Raw genomic sequence first — 23,873 nt, forward strand, 5'->3', positions numbered from 1 at the left:
CTGTATTAAATTTGTTGGCTGCATACAACTCTGGAAGAAGTCAGTGGTAAAGAAAAAAATGCTCTGTGCCCACAGTAAATTATACATATGTATGTTGTCCCCATTACACTCTCTCAACAGGCTAAAATGGTTTACAGATCCATTGATCTAATGAGTATGCAAATGCATTATTTCAGAATACAGCTTTTTTTTGTTAAGTCAGTCTAGTAATGGTTTTTATTAGGATTGACTGCATATGAATCTCATTTGTTCTAACACAGGGAGGGGTGCAACTGCCTAGGCTGTGTAATGAATGATGTTTATTCTTCCTATTCAAGAACAACAAAAATTGCTGTTTTTAGTTGCATATTTGCTTGGCAGCGTTGCTGGTTTCAGAATACTGACATTGGTAAATTGTTGTACCAGTCAGCCGTCTCTTTACTGTTTAAGGGTTTCTTAGTAAGGGAAATCTCTGTAATGTAAACCTATAGCCTAAGCAAATCCTCTTTATTTTAAGCTGAAAAAATTCCATGCTAGATGCTGTTGCTCTATTGTGAAGTCATCCTGGGGAAATATTTTCATCTGAGGAATTTGTCTGAGAGAGAATTCACACTTTAGTATTGACCACTGCTTTTAACTCCCATGTCAAACCTGTAACAGGGTGACCATCAAACTTGGATTTGATATATAGTTACAGAGTTTGGTATTGTCCTTATGATGAAACTGAAAGAAAACAGTTTATGAAATTTTGCTAGTTGTAAAATGAGTTCTAAATGAAAATGCAGGAGATTGGTTGAAGGTGATCACAACTAAGGGGTCTATAGTTAGTACTTTATTTGTCTGTAGGGGGAAATTTGCCTTTTTACAGAAGCTCTTTAAATGAATACATGAAAATATATACTATATACACACACACACACTATAGATTGAACAAATGGCAAAATTACTTGGCAGCTACAGTCCTAGTGAGGTATTATGCAGGCATATTGTTGTTGGTATATAGGAACCTCCTTGTAGTGTTTCATGGCACACTTCTGCTGACTAATTTGTTGGCTAAAAGTCCTCAATGTCAGTGTGTCGAGAAGAGGATGTGCAGCTTTGTTCATTATGCCACTGAGTTTTGTTTTAATTCTCTCCTTCGCTATGACCTCCAGGGGGTCCAGTGTACATTCCACAACTGAGGCTGCCCTGTTAATTAGCTTGTTGATTCAGTGGGCCTATCTTTTTACTGATGTTAGCAGCCTATCACAACACAATGTATTAAATCACACTGGCCATCACAGAGTTGTAAAAGATATGAAGGATGTCACTTCCCAAATTGAAGGAACACAGTCTCCTAAGAAAAGGTATCCTGCTCTGCCCTTTCTTATTTATAGTACCTCTGTGCCAGAAGACCAGTTCAACCTGTGACGTGGAACCCAAGTAATTGTAAGTGTGGACCACCTCTACATCCACTACCTGAATAGTGACGGGCCATAGAGACCCTGCTTAGTGAAATGGCTAAAATTACATTTTGTATTTAGAAGTTCAAATGTACATACATATGTGGAAATCCTCATCAGCTGCACTTTGCCTTTATGATTATCTGCTCAGTGCAGGGTGGCATAACAAATTGACACATAAAGTATGAATATTCACACACCCTTATTAGAGATTACCAACAGCTACACCCAGTTTGTTTCTTTAATGACACAGTATGTGGGCATACATTTGTCTGTGGATTTCAGCTTTTGGGAGATACTACTAGTTTTCCTGTTTGAGTAATTTATTGCTGAATTTATACCACTTGTTTGTTTAGATTTTTTAAAAATTTATTTGTTACTACTTTTTGTGTGGACAATTTATTACCTTATATGTGTTGATATTCATGGACACTTTATTTCATACATAAATCTAAAAAAATCAAATGATTGTAAAAGAATACATGCAATTTTACTTGAGCAGGTTACAACAGAAATTTTGAAAGCAATACTACACTATAAATGCTTCCAAAGATTATTATCTATCTATCTATCTATTAAATGCTTGTCTGATGTCTTTATCTAAGGTGACTTGTAGCATCAGCACTCATTACAGTTGTTAAATATGGAGTGTGTATATTTGTGTGTTTGTGTCTGTGTGTGTGTGTGTGTGTATATATATATATATATATATATATATATATGTGTGTGTGTGTGTATATATATATATATATATATATATATATATATGTGTGTGTGTGTGTGTATATATATATATATATATATATGTATATATATATATATATATATGTGTGTGTGTGTGTGTATATATATATATATATATATGTGTGTGTGTATATATATATATGTGTGTGTGTGTGTGTGTGTGTGTGTATATATATATATATATATATATATACATACACACACACACACACACTTCTTCAGGCAAAATACTTGTAATGTTTTTTGTTAGCCAATAAAAGGTGTCATTTTGCTTGACTTCTCACTATATATATGCCAAAACAGCCCTAAACTCATTAACGCGTGGACTCCACTAGAAGGTATCCAGTGGTATTTGGCCCCACGCTGTCAGTAGCAGGTTGTTGAAGTCCTGTGTTGTGAGGTGGGCCTCTAGTACATCCCACAGATGCTGGATTGGATTGAAATCTGGAGAATTTAGAGGCCAAGTCAACACCTCAAACTCACTGTTGTTGTTCCTCAAACCATTCTTGAATCATTTTTGTGGTGTGGCAGGGTACTGGTGAAAGAGGCCAATGCCATCAGGGAATACCATGAAGGAGTTACTTTGTCGGCAACAATGTCTAGGTAGGTGGTACGTGGCAAAGTAGCATCCACATGAATGGCAGGACCCAAGGTTTCCCAGCAGAACATTGCCTAAAGGTTCACACTGCCTCTGCCGGCTTGCCTTCTTCCCATAGTGCTTCCTGGTGCCATGTCTTCTCCAGGTAAGCAACACACATGCACCGTGGTCCACTTCTGATGCTATATGCCCATTGTAATCGCTTTTGGCGTTGTACACGGGTCAGCATGGACACCCTAACTGTTCTGCAGCTATGCAGTCACATATACAACAAACTGTGATGCAGTATGTGTTCTGGCACCTTTCTTTTGGAACAAGCATTAACATTTTTAGCAATTTGAGCTACAGTAGCAATTCTATTGGATCGGACAACACGGGCCAGCCTTTGCTCCTCATTTAGCCTTGGCTGCCCATGATCCTGTCTGTAGTCCACCAGTTCTCCTTCCTTAGACCACTTTTGATAGGTCTACTGCAGACCGGGAACATCCCACAAGAGCTGCAGTTTTGGAAATGCTCTGACCCAATCGTCTAGCCAGTTTGGCCCTTGTCAGAGTCACTCAGATCCTTATGCTTTTTTTTTTATGCCTCCAACGCATCATGCCGGAATTTCCAAGCAGCTTTCAAGGATAAAATTTTCACTTGCTGCCTATTATATCCCAGTCATTGCCAAGTGCCATTGTAATGACATTATCAGTGATATTCACTTCACCAGACAGTGGGCACAATGTTATGGCTGATATGTGTGTGTAACAAATATATGTGAATATATATTTTTTTTAATAATTAATTTTTATATTAATAATATGATTTTTTTTTCTTTTCACCTGCAGCCCAGGCAGGTTAAATGATTTGTTTATGGTGACACCATGACTCAAAAGCAAGAATTGAACTGATAACTTTGGGGTTAAAGTCCTTTCCTGCAATACCACATCATCTGCCTGATTAATTATAATACAGTTACATTTATGAAAGTCTATAAAATTTGTCCTCATTATGAAGTGTTTGATTTTATGGAAAGTTTAAAGACTATCAGATGCTGCAAGAATGTGCACCTAAACCAAACACTTTTGGGCATGCTCAAGAGAAATACATGAAACTGGTTAGTGATCAGCTCAGGAATAATTGTCATAGGCACCAAAGAACAGAAGGCTACTGATGAAAGAGAGGAAGTACAAAATCTGTCAATTGTTAGCTTATGTTTCTGCATTGCTGGTTTTAATTCTACTCGGAAGGACAGTGCTAATTTAATATGATGTCAGTAAAACACAGCTAGTGAAGAGGAAGTGCAGTTCCTGTGAGTGCTCAGATCGTTAAATGAGTCAGTGAAATTTATTAGTATTGTTGGTAAATTGAACATGTTTCCATGCAGTAAGTCTAGTAAATTGCTAAAGCTGAAACAAATCCATTAAATAAAGAAATCCTTTGTGACATACAGCGATGCACTTGATGGATATCCAGATGCTTCACATGTGGGTAGTTTCATCTCTTTACTCCTAGTGTGTGATGCACTATGAGTGCTTGATACCCCCAAATAGGAAAACATAGGGGATTCTTGAGAAAACAAATTCCTTGTATAAATAAAAATTCCTGATTTGTGTGTAGTTTTTTAATACTTCACTTAGATGTTACTCATGAATTTGGCAAATTCAGTACTCTTCTATAATTCTGAAATAAAAGTAATGAGAGTTATACAATTATTTTGATATTTCTCATGTCCATCTTCATCCAGTTAGTTATGTAGCTGTTATGTAACAAAGTGTGTCACAGAAGCGCTGAGGACGAGGTTGGAAAGCTAGCCTTTGGCATAACATGAAGGTACATGCACACTTACCTACTCGTATTGCGTCAATTTAAAGTTGAATATCATATTATATTGTAATCTCCAAATTTTCTCCTTTAAGGAATTGTGGAATTTGTGGACTTCACTCTTGTGTAAGAATAGGTTATAATTCATCCTTATTCATGTATTACAGCAATGTTTATTAATGTTCCACTTGAATTACTTTTAGGAATGTACAATATCACAGTGGATAATGTGATTGCCATCATATTTTGTTTTGATTCCCTTTTGAGGTACCCTTTTTCTGCACAATGCAGAGTATTTTCAAGAGAATTTCTTTCACAGTGGCACAGTGGGTGTGCCACCTCATGCCCCTCATCAGGATTAAGAGGGTAAAAAAATGGTTGATACTCTGTTGTTTTAATAAATATAGATGTACTACTTTTATCTGTATATTGCTATTATTTGAAGGGTTAATGCTTACATACTTGTGAACTTCTGCCATAGATCTGAATACTTTTCTTTTTTTTAGGAGCTTGAGATTCCTATGAATTGTTGCAACTAACAAGTAGTTTAGGTTTTACAAGAATACATTTGCAGGTTGCTGATGGAGTACACTAAGCACTTAAGAGAAGATTTTAGAAATTTTCTCTTTGGAATATGTTAGGAATGTCACTCGCTTTAATGAACATTCACTTCAAGTACTTTTTATATGCTCACAGGAAGATGATTTCAATCTCTTCCCTTTGTTTACTCTTGTTTGTTGCTACTGTCACTCCTTTTTATAGAACATGTGGAACGGCATGGCTATCCAGGGAGGATGGCATTGCGTCAGCAAATATTTCTGTCAGCAAGTAATAAAGGCCAGCTTTTCTTTCTGAGGCAGCAGGATTTAAATGCACAGTGTTGCAGATCTGCTCAAGACTTAAATGGGAGTGCAATAAAGTGAAATTAGAAAGGTGCAGTTATCTTGTTTTTTCTTGCCATATTAACTTTGTAATCTCCAAATTTGTAATTTTTGAGTTTAATAACAAATATACAGTATATGTATTTTAGTAGATTCTTGCACATATTCTTTCTGGATCTACTAGCTCTGGGTTCACAGCAATAGTTTATAACTGCAACATTTCTGTTAGAGCTAAACTTTTACAGTTTTACATTCACTGGAAACTCATTTCTGAACAGCTGAAAATTCTTCCAATCATGTTTTACAATTTACTTTGTAATTACTTGTTTTTTTTTCTTTTTGATCATTTTTAAAAATAAACTTTCTGATCCTATGGATATACATATGCATGATATCACACATGCATAAAACAGATTGGCAACAATCTTACGGTAGACATGCGTGAAAGTTATGCATATGGCTGCTATACCTCTGTGAGGTCATGCTGGCCTCATAAAGCATCATGGGGCAGTAAAAAATGTTTGCCTAAGCAGGTGGCAAGGTGAATTTAATTTTGGTAAACAAGGTAATTGGTGAATACAGCATACTTGCTGCATAAAATGCTTTGGCGAATTTTGTTAATCAACATTAGTAGCCAGTCCTGCACAGGATCCAAGTTCATTGTTGGGGGAATTCATGTTCACATCATTCTACCTCGGTCTCCAATGCACACAACGTCATGACTTTAGACTCTAGAAGCACTTCCATAAACAAGCATAAAACGTGCATCTTTTACACAGGGAGCAAACTCAGCCATTAATCAGTCTATTGTTCATGCACTATGAGTTTGAAGGGCTTTGGACGTAAGCATCAGAGATGAAGTTCCTTTACACTGCGCCACGTGTGTGGTTCGTTTATTTGACAGCCTGGAGATTGGACCCTTGGGGTGCAGTGGAGTGTGTACGCCTGATGAGCCCAAATAAGGGCGAAACACGTGTCGCGTACTCTTTGCATTATTTGACAGTAAATTATGTAACATTCCATGATCTGCTTCTCGCAATTGAGAGGGCACATGGCGGCTGTTTGCAGACTGGCAGATCACCATCAACCACATGCGTTACCTGTTAGGTAACCATCCATACAATCAGACTGAGACTCCGACTATGGATGCTATATATAATATATATAGTGACGGGCGGCCGGGTCCCATGCCTGGCCGGGATGCCCCTTCAACATTGGATCTGGGGGAGCAGCCATGGGATGCATTCTACCTCCCCAGGAATGCGTGGTGGCAGTCCTCCTGGGTTACATCGGGGCCACAGGTGTGGGACTTCAGGACTCAGACCTGTTGAGCTCCATGACCACCATCTGGAGGAGCTGCACGGCTTAACGAGCCTCTGTGTGCTGGAATGGAGCCACACCTGGAAGTGCAGCCTAATTAGGCCAATTACCACCTGGAGCAGTTTCGTGAGGGCTACACAAAGAGCCTACAGCCACTTCTCAGGGGCCAGAGTCATGAGGAGGAGGACGAAACTAGACGGGAGGAGTGGTGGTGCCAGAAAAGTGTTTTGTGTTGCCTTAAAGTGCTTTTAGGACTGTGTATTGCCTGTGGGGTTCACGGGGAAGGCATGTCCCACAGGTGAAGAAAAATAAAAGTTCTTAGTGTTTTACATGTGCCTCAGTGCGAGTCTGTATCGGGTCGGGTGCTATATATTTTATTTATTTTTTTTTTTTCATAGCATCCATAGTCTGAGTCTTGATATAAATATAATGACCAGATCTGGCTAGGTTGCAGTAGTTCTGTACAGTTTCTGGTCACTTCTTACTCTTTCAAAGTGAACAGTACAGTTGCCTGCATTAGTGAGAAAATTAATCACATTTTGTTTCTGTTGAAGCATGTGATCTCGATTTGTTCTCATTTTATCTTTCTGTTTTGATAAAAAATATTAAACAGGAAAGTGTGTTATGTGCGCAAATACAGATCAAACAAAAATTATTACAATAATATTGTTCAACAGGGCCAATTCTCGTTTAAAAGGAAATTTAATCTAAAGTTATAGACCAAACAAACCTTTATATCTTGATCACTTAAGAGGTTTTTAATAATGACATTTAAACCTTTAGTCTCATTTCCATTTGGGTGAAATGCATTTGTTTTACCAGTAAAATTAAGATTATTTCCTGCTGGAAGCCTAAAATATAGCATGGAGTTGCTGAGAATAAGTTTATATTAATTGGTATCATTTGCCTTTGTACAGGCAGTCACATAACTTGGTTAGTACTTATGTGTCACTCTTTGTTGCCATATAGCTCACATAGTTATCTCTCTAGTTGCACAGGTTCTGTTTTATTCTTAAAAGTAACTACTATGGCAGCTCACCAATGATGAATGGTGATCAAAAAGTTTTGGATCTGACTCATTGCGTTTTAAACTCAGATTTAAAGCTATTTCAATTTTTATCACAGTGTATTCTTCATATCACACCTATGCTTCCAAATGACAGGTATTCATCTTTATCTGCAGTTGATCTAGATGATTTTCTGTTGAAATTTGTCCTGATATGGACACACCTTTCAATTTGACTGTGGTTTTAGGAATTGGTGATTTTGGTGATTTTTTTATGTTTAGATAATATATACAGATATTATAGACTAGATTAATAAAAGGTAACTAGCCAGAAGTGACATATTATAATTATACCAAGTTTAATGGCTCTATTGTGATTTCCTGATGTGCATGATTTATGTTAGCCTTATAAGCACAGTCAGATCATTATGAAATCCTACAGTATTTTATTTCAGTCTTGTATGTTGCAAATTGTTTTAAGTGTTTTTGTCAGAAAAACATGCATGCTACAAAAGTATTGTTGCCCTAAATTTAACTACTATTGAAGTAATAAAATATTCAGTTAAAGAAACGTTTTATTTCTTTGATTTCCTTGATGAATTTTGTGTAGGTGTCATCCAGTCTTGTATGTGAGTGGTCTTGTTGTTGGCATATACCAGTGTACTATCATATTTTCTGTAAACTATTGAAGTCATTGATTTTCACAAACACTTCCCTTGTAAGCTTGTTGCTTTAGGTATTTTATTTGAATTGTGATATTTGCTGTCAAAGGTATGGAATAAAAAAAAAAAACTTAGTGTGGGGTTCATGAATGGGCTTTGTTTTCACAGGAAGTCTAAAGATGCACATTTGGCTTTTTTTTATTTGCTATACTTTATTAATCAGCAAATTGTACCTGGATGAATGAGGGCAGATGAATAACTACTACTCCTTTGTATGAATACTGTCCGTAAAACCTCCAGCTCTGTCTAGCGTCTGTGCTAGATAAAACAGTCACAAAATATGTCTTTAGACATCACATGGTTTGCCACTTCCAGAGTGACATGCAAGACATTGTAGAATGAGTAACACTACAAGTACGGGGCAATTCACATAAGCCTTTTGAATGTGATAAGTTGTGTTAGACTATTACTGCTGAAATCAGAACTACTGTACTACAAATAAATGAGTCACTAATAATCTAAAAAGTCACGTCTCAATGTGTTTAAGTATAGGGTGGTCCAGATCTAATTATGCAATTTTCATTACGCTATAATTTATTAAGTTTATTACATAGAGAATTTACAAAAAATTCTTTTTGTTGCCGATAGATGGCAACACCTGCCCTGCATTCCAAAATGGCGGTGAGACGGTTGTCAGTCGAACAGCGGGTGCGATGTGTTCGCCGTTTCATAATTGTATAATTAGATCTGGACCACTCTGTATATAGCCTCATTCAGTCAACATATTGTGTGTTCCTCCTGGCTGCCAAAAATAATGCCATAAAACATTTTATTGTCTTTCAAGATTTTTATTTTTTGTCACTGACAAAACTTGGACCAAGTGAATAAATATTTGAGCTGTTTATTAATTAACTATGTAAGATACCATTGAATTTCATAGACTGGTGAGTGTTACATATGTGAAATTCACTTCATTGAGTAAGTTTTAGTAATAGTCATTAAAGGTAAAATGGTGATTTTTATCTTTGTGAAGAGAATGCTCTTGGCTGTTAATTTTCATTTTTTTAAGTATATTTTCTTTTAATGCCCAATTTTTTGTATTTAATTCTGTATGAATTAAGTGTTACACAAGATGTGTGTCTTAGAGGGACAGAATTAGAGAGGCTAACAAAGGTATGTGAAGACTGAGTAAAAACATGTCTGTCTGCTACTCTTACTTATATTAAATATTGCAGCAGAGTAATTATGCTGTCCTCGTAACAGTTTGTGCATCTAACACAGAGACAAGTGTTCAAGGCTTTTAGTACAGGATTGTAGATAATAAACTGATTATGTGGTAGTTTCATCCAAGACTAAATGTGTTTTCGTTCTCAATGACAAAAATTCACTTTTTGTTTTTGAGAATGTGACAAAGGCCGTGCGAGTTGTTTATTCATTTTTAATTCTTCTTTTAGTGTGACATGAAAAACTAAATGGTCCATTAATGCAGTTTTTTGCCTTCGGCCAAAAGTACCCTAGTAATTTTCATTACGGTTTTTTATTTTGGCATTAAGCATTTCAACATTTTAGACTTGCTGCCTACTGCATTTTTAATTTTAAAAGGATCTTGCTGCCTGCTTTTTACTTCAAAATATTGAAGGTGGGCCACTCATTTCAACTTCCTAACTTCCAATTTTTTGTCAGAAAATATTAAACGGGAGAAAAGACTAATTTATCTCATCACACTCTGCCAGCATGTAATCTCCTTAGTAATGTATTATTATGTCTCTTCTTGCAATTACAGAAGTGAATCTATGACCCTCTGTTTTCGCTGTAAAATGTTAACAGACATTTGAAATTATGCCATTCAAAAATTGTTAGAAAAAGACCTGATGTTTTAGTTTGTCATTGTCTTGCTTGTGTCTTGTGGTGTACCAGCTGAATAATTTCAAAGAACTTGTATTTTTATTACTTATAAATGTGATGCTTTTCTATCCCTTGGTTGTAATCAGAAACACTAGCATGCAAATATGTTAATGTGCACAGACTTTTATTGTGTATCTTCTTTGTTAGATTTATTGTAGCTTTTGGCTTTTTGGTAACATTTATTTAGCAAACACAAATAGAAAATTATAACTATGGAATTTAATTTTAGGACAAAGCTGTTTTTTCAATTTGCGAGAAGTAAGCTTCAGGTTTTACTGTAGAGATGCAAGGACAGTGACACACCAACCATCCAAAGGTTATTTCTTTACCTACTTATATGCTAACTTAATAAAACAAAACTAATATTGTTTAATAATATAAGCGTAATAGTTGATATTTATGTGTGTTTATCTATATGAATAACAACATTTATTTGTATAGAACATGTTCATACAAACAATATTGGTGTATAAAATAGAAAACAAATGAGATTAGGCAATAATATTAAAGAATAAGTAACAAAGAAAAAGGTAATGTCAGATGGCCAGGAGGATAGAAAGACAAAAAACAGAAAAAAATACTCCAGTTGGGGTGGATGAAAAAGGAAAACACAATCAGCAGGGCAAGGCCAAAAATACCCCCCCAACCCCACTGGGCAGTCTACCTAACATAAATGTTCCTAAATCAGTCCTCTTGGTTTTCAGGCTTCAAATGATAGTATTTGATGATGTTGGTCTTATAAACAGCTGGGACACCCGTCTTCAATCCATCAACACAGGGGGCTACATGGTGCCTGAATCAGCTGGTGGCGGCACACATCACTGCCACAGAAAAGAACGTAAATGACAGCAGAGAATAGTAGAAATTAATACCGATTGCAGATCCTTGAAGAACAGGTTAATTCTATGCCCATGTAGTCTATCAGGAAATATAACTAAAATGTAGCCATAAGAGAGCCATATTAAAATAGTAGGATTTTAGCAGGTTTTTTTTTTTTTATAAATATTCCACAGTGCTAACCTGGTGAATTTCTGGCTGCAATGTATTCCTGATTTTGAATGCAGAACAGCAAAAGGCCACCTCACCACTTCTTTTAAATTTAGCTCTTGGAATTGTAACCATAGATCTTTGAATGGAGGTCTACTTATGACTTGGAGTGTAGGGGGATAGGCATATCATACCATAAGTACTCTAAATATACATTTTTATATATATATATATATTAATATATATATATATATATATATATATATATATATATATATATATATATATATTAATATATATATATATATATATATATATATTATATATATATATATATATATATATATATATATATATATATATATATATATATATATATATATATATATATATATATATAATATTTGCAGCTGGAGATCCACAAAGGGAGAAAATGAATCCTGTATCATAAAGTAGTTTTTATTCCTAAGCTTTCATCCCCCACCAGGGACCTTCATCAGAGGATAATGCTTAGACTTACAAGAATCAAAGACAATATATATAAAAAATGACATCTATATATATATATATATATATATATATATATATATATATAAAATATAGACGTCATTTTTGATAAATATTGCCTTACATACTATATATATAGATATATATATATATACACACACACACACACAGGTGTAAAGGCTGACACGTTATGCCTTTTCTCAAATAAAACGCTGATTATTTGAGATAATGTCTCAGTTTTCTTAACCCAGAAATGCATCCCTGACCTGAAAGACCTAACTAAATATCTCACAGTACAGTTTTTCAACTTGCTACCTACAAGTTCATTTCCTCTTCCTTTGTTTGATTTATTCCCCTAAAAACAGAGCAGTATCCAGACAACCAAATGTACTCTTAAGTGTTGCAGTACAGTATTTATGTAACTAGAACTATCCGTATTTGAGCATAGCATGTTAAAAATAAAAAGAGGCTGCAAATGGGATTGTGCAATACTTTATAGTAAAATAAATAAAGTAGTATTGAATAAATTATACCCATCTGATGGACATTTGTTCAAAGCTGCTATAGTTAGCTGACAAAGCACTCTAAGAAGTTTTTGAAGGTTTTTTAGTAGACAGTGAAAAACATTTCTGTCCTGCTCATCATTTCACCTAACAATTTGGTCCACCTAAAAGTTAACAAACAGAGTTCTTAGTCTTCATGGAGTTAATGGCCATTTATCTGTTTATTCAGTTTATTAATTTACTGGTGCATGGTACTGGAGATGTATATTACCTATTGCATTAATTGATTTTTTTTTTTTGATGAACAAGTTGTATTAAAGGGAAAATTGGTAATGCTTAATCTGCTGTCGCAACATTAAGATTATTTGTCATTAGAAAAATAGCTGTATACACTGTTTTGCTTTGAGTTCTGCTTTATTGTCTGTATTAGTATTGTATATCTATACCTGGGAAGGATTATGTGTGTGAGTGTGTGCAAAAGTGATATGCCACAGGGAAGGTCATTTAGTCATGGCAGCCATCTTTAAGAGATCGCACAGTATTCACAAAAAATATCTGCATATTGTTTCTAGTAAGAGAAAAACTACAGCACAAGAAAGTTATTTTCTTGAAAAATGCCTTTTTGAGGTGTATTGATTCCTGTTTATAATTTTGCCCTGAATGTGAGATGTTTAGCCCTTCTGACTTGGTTACTAGAAATAGCCATTTAGCTATCAGTATTAGCCAGACCCTGACTTATGTAAGCCTCACTTACTCTGAACTACAATTGATAATCCTATTTTAATGTAAGGAGGCTCACCTTTCTAGTTTACTAAATAATTCAGCTTGGCTATAGAGACTGGTGTTTAAGCACTGATGTCGGCCTACAGGTTTTTAATTAAACAGCTAGTTTGTTCTGCCATGCTGAATAGAAGAGGGTATTACCAACTTAGTACTATCATGAACTGACAATGAAGCACAATAGAAAATAAAAACATAAATGGAGAGCACTTAATTAGAGGGTTGGATTTTCTTAATTATTTAAAAACAATTAATCTGTCATCTGCACTTTACATTTTGAACATGGAATGGGAAAACTAAATGCCATTGAAAGGGGAAAGATGAGAAATGGCTTTAAAATGCAGTTCTCATTTTTCTACTAAATTTAAAAAATATCAGATGTGGCAAGTTAAAATCATTGACTAAAATGTAATTGGGGCCAAAATATTATTAGGATAAAAGTTAGTACTTGGTATTTATTCTGTAAATTTACTTAATATCATCTAACTGCCTATTCCAGTTTAAACACCACCTTTTCCATGTCAGCATTTGCTTTGCCAAGACTATTAATAGGGTGCAGGTTTGAATTTATGAATAGCAAGCTTCAGCTTACTTTTGAGCTGCTTCTTCCATGGCCGGCTTTATGTCATATTTGTGGAGGTAAGCAACAACTCTTTATTTGTGCCCTTCATGTAATAACAAATGCTCCTTATGATGAAGCACTGCACTAACATGCATTACCTGATCCATTACATTTGTCTTATGATTTTTTTTTAGAATTTTTCTCTCCCAATCCTGACCAAAAAAGTGCTAGAAGAGAAAATGGATACATGACTGGAATATTCATCAGAAAATCTGGCATAAGAAGCACACTTAAGTCTCTCATGGGTTTTTCCCTTGCAGATGAAACCTAAGTGTGCATTCTAAGCTGGTCATGGTACAGAAGAGCATTAATAGGATAAGAGGGTAGTATTTAACAGTAATCCTCTTATTTCCTGAATGCAGTTTTTCTATTTGTATTTTGTCTGTTGTGTTTTATTTTTTAAGTAATGGAGAATAATTAATTCTTCTCTCTCATGACATAGTATAACTGATTAAAATGTCATGCAGACTTTTTTTCCAAACAATTGCAGAACATGAAGGCCTTTGCCTTTCTGCTGTTTATCCCTTAATGTGTATTTTAAAATGGTCCATTTAAACATTGTTTGTTGTCAGACTTCTTCTTCTTTGACATACACATGTGTTTGTATCATAAGCTAAGGGTGCATTTTGGGAGGGATTGGCCAATAGATTCTGTTTATTTTTATTTCCTTACCTAGAGCAGAAATAAAGGTATATTGAAAGTTACAGCCTGAATCCCTTTAAATGCTATAAACTGCATACAGGGAACGACCTGGGCCTTATGGGGCTAATGTCATTTTAGCAGCTGCTGTTTGCCTGTGCCAAATCTTCCTTCTGTCGGCGAGCTCATTCTCATAAGTCTGAAGAAGAGTGTTTGGGGCCTCAAACCTATCGAAAAATGGGTTTCAGATTTCTTTTAGGAGTTTTGTATTGCTCTTTGTAGTTATGTAAATATTACTGAAGATGCAATGGTAAGTGAATCATTTGTGCTCATCCTTGAAGGAAATGTTTTTCTGAAACTTTCTTTTTTAAAATGTCTAGCTGTGAGGGTGCTTGATGTATTAAAAAAACATCTTAAGCAGACAGGGAATGTTTCTAACAGCATTGAGCAGACTTTTATTTGTCTGAAACTGTTGGTTTATTATTGTCCTTGTGGTGAAGAAAGACTTAGAAGTGTTTGACCAGATGTAATTTTACAGTTAACAATTATTTAGACGAATACTGCCTCAGTTCTGGTACAAATGGATTATGTGGATTTAGGACTCCTTTGTTGGTTTGTTTTGATTTTCTTATGTTAATAAATATCTTACTATTGGGAAAGTGGTGTTTATGCTGGATTCGTGCCAATGGAGTGTGCAGGGTAGTATCCGGTCAAGTATACTTATTAACACTGAATAAAATATACATTAGAGTCTCTAAGCAGCCATGCATTTAAAAGACAAAAAGCTGATTTTATCACATTTTGTATTCACTTCCAGTCTTAGGAATACTTCCTTTTCTGTCTTTTATGACAAAAGGTAAAATATCAATACCTTGTAATCTAATCATTTACTGTGGTAAAGGAAGAAAAAGAGAAACACAGCTGACAGCTCAATACTCAGATCATAAAAATGAAACAAAGGCTTAAACCTGAAGTCATACCTTTTAATTCTTTTTAAGAGTTAAATATTATTTTGTTTTACATGGCTCACTATAAAAATGTCATTTCTGGAACATGGATATGTTACTGCCTAAACACATGCAGATGGTTTTTGTCTAAAGTAGAAAGAAATTCCATAAGGACTGTCTCTTGAGGATTCCATGCAGGAACTGTCTACAGCCCATTTCTCATCACCACCTATGTGTTTTGTAAGGTTTTTAAATGCAACCTGCTGTTATTATGAAAAGTAATTTTAAATGTAAAATACTGTAAAAATGGAAACTAAGCAATTATTAAATATTTTATTTTTTTAGCTGCTTAAGACATTTATCAAGGATGTGAGTATTCATAAATCTAAAATGACAGCTTTGCTTCGTTATTTCATAAAGAGTACCGTAACAACTTTACACTGTTCCTAGCTAGGCTGCTGTTCCTTTTAGACTGTTGTGAAAGATAAGGAAACTTTGGAGTTTCCTAAATGAGCTCTGGAAGGCCCCTTTCATCGGATTGGCAGGCCCAGCACTCACTGATCTGAAGTATGGCTAGGAGCGGGGAGACGACTTGCTGGCCGAGGTCTCCAGGACTCTGAGTGTGTCTGGCTTGTCTGACTTCTTTTCTACAAACTGACTGGGGTTGTACAATTAGCTGATAGACAGATATTGTTGTTTTTCGTTTGTTAATTAATTTCCACTTTGTTTTTGATGTATTTGAACATATCTGTTTCCTTATATTTAGTGAGTGGTATCATCTATTCTTGTATTTTGTCTTGAGAGTTGTTGTGGTGCTCTTTTCCTGCACTTGTTGAGGCTCGCTATGCAAGAACGATGTAGTTTGTACTATTGTATTTTATTTCTGTGGTCGTGGAATGATAGATTGATCATCAAGTTCTATGAAGAGTATTACTTGTCTTGTGTTCAGTTTTGTATTTACTGCATTTTTGACACCCATTGCACATCCAACCTACTTGGAAGGGGGTCAGTCTGTCTCTCCATCTGAATTATCTTTCCCAAGATTTCTTCCATACAGTTTCACGAAGGAGTTGTTATGTGCAGGTCTTACAGGGCTAGAATAGGCGTTATGCCACAGTGTCATGTGTGTTCCTCATAAACTTGGTTTAAAGGGCAGTATAGATCATTGTAATCTTGAAAAGAAAAATAATGTTCCTTTTTTATCGAAAAGTCACTGTTTGAGCTGTTGGTAATAGTATGGTTATTTGGGTATATTGAGGAACTTACTGCAAAAATGTTTAAAAACATGATTTGTTATAGCAGCTGAGCAAACTGAGAAAAAAGGTGACTAATTCTAGGGAGTGCCAGTTCACAGGTTGAAATAGATCAACTGTAACCTGACCCAAGGCAAAATGTCTTAATTGAAAAACTAGAGCTTGGATTCTATATGTTGTCCAGGAATATAAATGACACCATTGAAACAAATGGAGCTCAACAGTGCAGTGGCAGTGAGTAGAAACTGCCAGCTTAATTTACTCTTAATCACATTGGAATGCAGGTGTGAAACTAGATGCAGATGTAGTGCCTGTGTGGCAACAGGGGTTCGCTAGCACATAGTGATTCTATCTTTAGAATGAGACATGACTGGCACAGGGAAAGTCAGCAAATCCAACAAAGACATGCCATTGTATCTGTAAAAAAGTGTTTGTTTGATTTTTTTTTCTTTTTTTATAAATAGTAACTGACATAGTAAGTCAAGCATTTGAATAAATTAAATATATAGAAAGTGTGGTAATTAAGAGATTTGAGCAATTAACGTTGCAGCATGTTTAAGGTCATATATAAAAATGTCAAAATGTCTTGCCTGTTGTGTTGGTTACTGTGGCTTGAAGAAGATAGTGTGGGATGCATTTTCCTGATGTGGTGTATGTCTGTTGATTTCCCTAAAGTATAAGGTAAATGCAAAATAAATATAAAACAAATCTAAGTGATTATGCCCATCCTTTCACGTAGCATTTCTACTCTAGTGATAGGATTTAGTAAAATATCTTCTCTATAGGGCAAACTTGTCAAAGTATTTTTGGAGAACATGACATCAATATATACCATATGCTGTGGCCATCTTATTTGCTTGATCTCAGTCATGTCACCTGTGGAAGATTATGTCGTGACTACTTGATCAATATATCAAGCGATGGCATTGCATTTATCCTGTACAGTTACAGATGGTACTTTTAGAATCTCTGTGAAGACCTGATTTTTAGTTGATCTGGTGGCTTGTGGTTTTCCAGCACTGTTAAAACAGTACCTATAGGTGGTGCTTTTATTTTGTCAGATTTCTGTATTTAATTGAATATGTTTGTGGGTCTGCGGTGGGTTTGCACCCTGCTCAGGATTGGTTCCTGCCTTGTGCCCTGTGTTGGCTGGGATTGGCTCCAGCAGACCCCCCCCGAGACCCTGTATTCAGATTCAGTGGGTTAGAAAATGGATGGATGGATGTTTGTGGGTATACTTAGTAATATAAAATGGGTGACACCAACCTGGCATCCATTTAAGTTGAGGCAATTCTTCGAGTACAAGATAAATGAAATAATGGAAGGATCAATGGCTTGATTGTTGTTTAAGTGCTGTTCTTGAGGGCAAGATCTATCCTCTTAGAGAGCCAGGGCCCAGAATGAACCCAACCTCTGGTTTTCTCCCTTCTTAAATAGGGGAAGGATCGAAAGGGGCATGATATTGTAGTTTGTCCAGATTTTCCTCTGCACTTTAGTGGACAAAAGGAAAAGTTTGCTACCGGATGTGTCTCACTCTTCTCATTCTGCTATTCTCGTCTGATCCAAGCCAGAAGAGCACCACTCAAGCTTGCATGTATGATAACCTAATGGGCACAGACACACACAAACTGTGCATAAATGCTTTGTAGTATATTTATTATCTAGGTGACCTGGGGTTAGACTAGAGTCACTTTCCCAGTTGTGTGTTGGAAGAGTTAACTTAAACAGATTGACATCAGTAAGGCTACCATCTGTAAACATTTTTGCTCCAGGGTCTCTTTTTGAGTGTGCAACCGGCCATCCTAGGTGAATTTGAAAAATGGCTATTAACCTGCCATGGAATGTGGTATATAGGATATACTGTACATACAGTACTTTGTGTATACAACCTGCAGTATGCTGTATGTTATGAATGTCTGTGTATTAAGCTTGTATATATTTACTTGATGTATTGTAATGTGCTATATTCAAGAGTGTCTGTATCTAATACAGTATATAAAGCAGAACATGTTTTTATATGTTTGTTTGTCCAGCATGCAGATCCACTCTGTTAAACCTATCTCTGTCAAATTTTGCACATTTTCTCCATTGTATATAGGAAAACCATATAGGCCATGCATGGCTCTGAAACTTGACCGCATTATCGGTATATTAGGGAAATACCCCAAGAAACCATTATTGGGACATGCTGTATGTATGCAAAATTGCTCCCCTTGATGGATTTAGTCAGTGAACATTTGGTTTAAGGGTGAAAATTTGGGTGACCCCCAACAATTTATTTTAAACGCTTTGAACATAGAACTGGTTAACGGACATGTGGAATACAAGCAGCATCATTACTTTTTTCCATTGCTTTTTCACATTGTTTTGTTTGCCACGGAGTCTATTTTGTCATACTTTTTACTCTCATTCTGCATAAAAACATGAGATAAATATTTTTTTCTAAGACATCACTACAAGCTAAGAGGGGCAAAACACATCTAAAAAATTTTGGACGTAAGTGTCAGTAAGCTGCACATTATTGCACTCTGGGTGGTGCCATGTAGCTGTGTTAGAATATAATATAATAAAATATATTTATGGCTTTGTGCATGTATAGTTTTTGAATGTGATGTTTATACGATATAGTAGATGTGTTTGTGTACAGTATATGATTTCTTTGGATCTAATCTTTTGGAAAATTTAACTATTTGAGCTCAAAAACAGAGGAGTTACATATCACATAATTGTGGTTAATTTTTGGCGCTATTTTGTGATTAGCTGGATAAACAAAGACTTAAAGTCTACTGATAGATTTAATTTAGCTACTGTGCACTGCATGTACTTTACAGCTATTGCACTGGAATGCTTAAATGAAACGGCTGGAGGCTGTTCCTGGGTCACTGGACATTTTCTTCTGTGTCATGACACAAAAAGATTGCTAGATTTTGACAAAAGCAGATATTTGAATTGCCAGCTCTTTATTTTTTTACCCTTATGTGGCAGGAAAGGTCCTTTGAAAAGGGGTGGCATATAAATATAATTGTATTTTTTTATTTTGCTTTTTCACAGGGACAGTGTGCAGTAAAGCTTCCTTCTGTTTTAAACCTGCTGAACTGTGATGCTTAAATACAAGTTGTATGTGTTTTTTCTTTTCTTCTTTCAATTGCATATTATTCTTAACTGTTCAGTTTGGTATAGTAAAGTAATAAAAGGATAGCTAGTCTTTGCATGAATTGGTTTTTAGAGTGTATTCCATTGCTTATTTCTACAACCAGGTACTTGCTAGAACATTTTGAAGTACTTCCTTCAGAAACATTTAAAAACAATTCTGCTGTTCATTTCATTTTTAACCTCAGTAAGGCTAGTGTATTTTGCTACATAGAATGACAGTATAGCATTGACTAATATTGTTCGTCTGACTGTTGTGTACACTGAAGGAAAGAGAGAATCAGAATTCAATATATGTTTAAAAAATGTAAGTCATGATTAGACATTAATCAAAATGTGTAGGAAACCATTATTATGTTACTTATTTTGCAACAGTGCTATAAGTATGTCTATTGAAATCCTTGTATAGTACATCTTTATGCGCTAGTAGAAGCCTTAATAGCCTACTTAAAAAAATATACTCTGGCCAAAAGTGATCCTTTTTGTTATATTTATCACATGTGGCTGATGGCCAAGAAAAATTTGTAGTCTCGCTTTCGGCAACCAAACAGAAAAAAATGGGCATGAAAAACAGAATGTTTTATGTAATACACGTGTCCATTATCCAGTTGTATGCTCAAAATGTGCAAAGTGCATCCATTTTTTTGTGAAAATATTAACAGTTACTTCTGGTGGAAAAAAAACATGTTGTAAACAGGAAAACATATTGTCCATAATACTGTGCTTTTGAATTGAAGACAATAGTACATTTTTAAGGGAAATGCATTTTTCAAAAAATGCATTTATTTTAAACGCTTTGAACATAGAACTGGTTAACGACATGTGGAATACAAGCAGCATCATAACTTTTTTCCATTGCTTTTTCACATTGTTTGTTCGCCACGGAGTCTATTATGTCATACTTTTTACGCTCATTCTGCATAAAAACATGAGATAAATATTTTTTCTAAGACATCACTACAAGCTAAGAGGGGCAAAACACATCTAAAAAATTTTGGACGCGAGTGTCAGTAAGCTTTGCGCCTTAGGAACCAAGTTACTCAAACTTTTCTGTAACATTTCACTAATTATTTACCGCTCTGATGCTGATCTTTCTAATCTTGAAATAGGTCATTACGATATCAATTAATGATTAGAATTCATAATTAATTGCAGAATTACGGTATTTGAAGGGTCCTCTAGAGTGCATCTTTCTCTTGAAAGATTTTGCTCAAAAACTAATCAGCACATCATCATCTCATAGCAGGCTTAAGTTTCAAGTTTGGTATATTTTCAGTTCAGCCAGTTTAGTTCTAGACCAGGGGAGTCCAACTCCGGTCCTAGTGGGCCGCAGTGGCCGCAGGTTTTCATTCTGACCATCTTCTTAATTAGTGAGCCATTTTTGCTGCTGATTAACTTGTTTTGCCTTAGTTTTAATTGATGTGACTCAGACCCCTAACTTGTTTGTTTTTCCTTAACGAAAAGCCAAACAATAATGAGACACAAAACAAGCCGCTACACGACCAGCTAACCCAAAAATAAAGAAAGGCGAAGGTCTCAGTCATGTTGGTCTTCTCAGGTCACCAAATCATCTTGACAGTGGTCTTAGAAAATACAGAACATCAACAGTTTGCTGTAGTAGAATGAGAGCAGCAACAAATCATGATATTGAATATCGGTTTTAATTAACAGCAAGAATTGGCTTCTCATTAAGAAACTGGTTGGAGTGAAATTGGCTGGAGTTTGACATTCCAATTTAGCTGATCATCTGTTGGTTCATTTCACATCTCATTTCTGTTTGGCTGCCTTTTAATGAAGAAGCTGATCAATTCAGAGAACTGAATCCTTAAAAACAGGGTTATGAAAATGAAGGGAAAAGGAGTTGATTAGCAGAGAAAACTGCTCTCTAATCAGGAATAGGGTTAGAATGAAAACCTGAAGCCTCTGTGGCCCACCAGGACCGGAGTTGGACACCCTGTTCTAGACCGTCCTCAAGAAACTGTGACACACATACACACACACACCCCCATAATCGAGATGTTGATGTTCTTGGCATCGGGGACCCTAAAAAATCGAAAACCGGAGATCAAAATTTTCAATGAATCTAAGGCTTTCGCTCCTCCCCCAGAGACACAATAGTTTATGGTGGGGGAGCAAAAAGTATAATTTTTGAGTGGAGTATTACTTTAATAGAAAAATGTGACTAATAATATATTGGTGTATTTATTGTGTGTATTGAATGGTGCTTTTTCATTGTCAATTTCCAGCCTTACTGCATTATATATTATACAATATGTTAATATGTACTGCAGTCTTGGAGAACAAACGCAGCAAAGACAATGTCATAGTGCAGTGGAGTCGAGTAGCATTGTAGGATAGTGATTAACTATAATGTTTCCTTTGTTCATGTGGGTGTTTTGCTTGTTCTTTCTTTCTTTCCCACATCCTTAATACATACATCTTATTGTTTCTTTGATTGGCAAGTATAAATCAGTGTGAATGTACGCATGAACGTGTCCTGTGATGCCCTGGTGACATTTTAAGTTCTGTCTCTGTTTGTGTTGCTCCTGGTTAGAGCTCCACTATGCCAGGCAACACCCTGTAGTTGACCAAGCAGTTCAGAAAATTGGTAGATGGGTTCAAATCTCAAACAGTTTACAGATGAACTATATTTTTTCATATACTTAAGTAATGTACATTTACTTCCTTTGTGTCATGCAGATTTCAAGTTCACCTCTTCTATCCAGATAGCTCACGTTTCCTAAAATCTGCAGCATTTGCTGGTCCTGGGTACTCTTTTAATAACTACTTTATTATAAACTGGTATCCTTTCTATTTAGTAGGATTGTTAGATAAGCAGGATATATCATATTTCAGAATGAGCAAAGCTGAGTGAGGATTTACCACACCAATCAATGTGTTCAACCCACTTAGGCCGATATTGGTTACTCACGCTGAGCCAGTTTTGAATACCTTAATTAATTTAACAAACACACCTTTGAATCATGAAGGAAAATTAAAGGTTTTCCTGGAAAGTGCCTAGTCAGGATACAAACCCTGAGATCTAGAGGTGTGAGGCAATCTTTGTGCTACCATGCGGCAAGAATCTATTACATTAATTTAGACTTTCAGTTAAAGGAATGGTGTTGGTCTTTGGCTTCTAACTGACAAGTGTCTAAACAACTTTTGATTGTAATGAAATCCAGCAGTCACTGTAGCCACCCAAGAAACAAGGAGTATGATGCCAATGTCTTTTTCATTAATCAGCGTGGCCTCATGTTTTCTTGTTATCCAACATAAAGGGCATTCAAAGGCTGGCCTTATCTTTTAAACTACTGTATAGATGTCCATAAATAGTAAATCATTTTGTTTTTAAATGTTTATCTGTGTTGTATTCCATACAATTGTTGACCAAAGGTAGTCAGTATGTTTAATATGCTGCTACCTGATTTTGCTTATCATGTTAGGGAATGCGTGAAAGGTGTACTCTACTTCAGATGAACAAATGACAAATAAATATGCGCATTACTGTTTGAAAGGACTGTATCATTGACTTTAATGGGATTTTTTTTTTTTTTTTGGCTTGGCTAAACTTACTTTATGTACAAATGAACCACTTAGAACAAGCCAACATTCTGTAAAAGGTTAGGTGGATTTTTTTAATCTGATTGGCAATGTTTAAATGGGACATAAATAAAATAAAAACAATGCATATTGTTGTTTTAAAGAAAATAATGATACAGCATTTAGCTACCTCCACGCATATGTCTAGCCATAACAAAATAAAATTTGTATGCCAAACATTTCCTGTATTATTGTAAGTCACTTTCACCATGTATCCTTACTTAATTGCTGATCTTATCATCTGCCAACAGCATTTTTTTCCGGCCATGAGCTTAATGTTTAACTATATCTGGCAGTTTCTCCAAGGCTGCAGTAAATTGATCAAGCCTGCCACCCAGGATCATGTAGCTTTCAAGTGCAGGAAACTGATAAGACAGATCCCTTTTTTTAAATAAGCAACACTTTGCTCGCCTGCATTTTTCAATCAGCAGTGTAATTGTATAAGAAACAAGTGATTTGCCAAGGATAACAGAGCAGAAATATGTGTGTATAAATATATATGAATATAAGTCAAGTAAAGGATATCATACATAGCGAGA

At 35.5% G+C, this 23,873-nt stretch overlaps 1 protein-coding gene across 6 annotated transcripts in view; it reads left to right on the forward strand.

Annotated features, from left to right (window-relative positions):
• The window catches only part of rai14 (retinoic acid induced 14), a 191,062-nt gene that overhangs the window by 51,520 nt on the left and 115,669 nt on the right, over window positions 1-23,873 (forward strand). The window contains exon 1 of one of the 6 annotated variants that reach the window (XM_039759648.1): window positions 14,605-14,691. The exons of the other annotated variants lie outside the window; for them this stretch is intronic. Within the exon in view, the coding sequence (XP_039615582.1) occupies window positions 14,689-14,691 (3 nt within the window). The 5' untranslated portion in view covers window positions 14,605-14,688. Of the gene's footprint in view, window positions 1-14,604; window positions 14,692-23,873 lie in introns of those variants that run through there. 6 annotated transcript variants of the gene reach the window in all.

Source organism: Polypterus senegalus, chromosome 7, assembly GCF_016835505.1.
Source record: "Polypterus senegalus isolate Bchr_013 chromosome 7, ASM1683550v1, whole genome shotgun sequence".
Taxonomy (NCBI): domain Eukaryota; kingdom Metazoa; phylum Chordata; class Cladistia; order Polypteriformes; family Polypteridae; genus Polypterus; species Polypterus senegalus.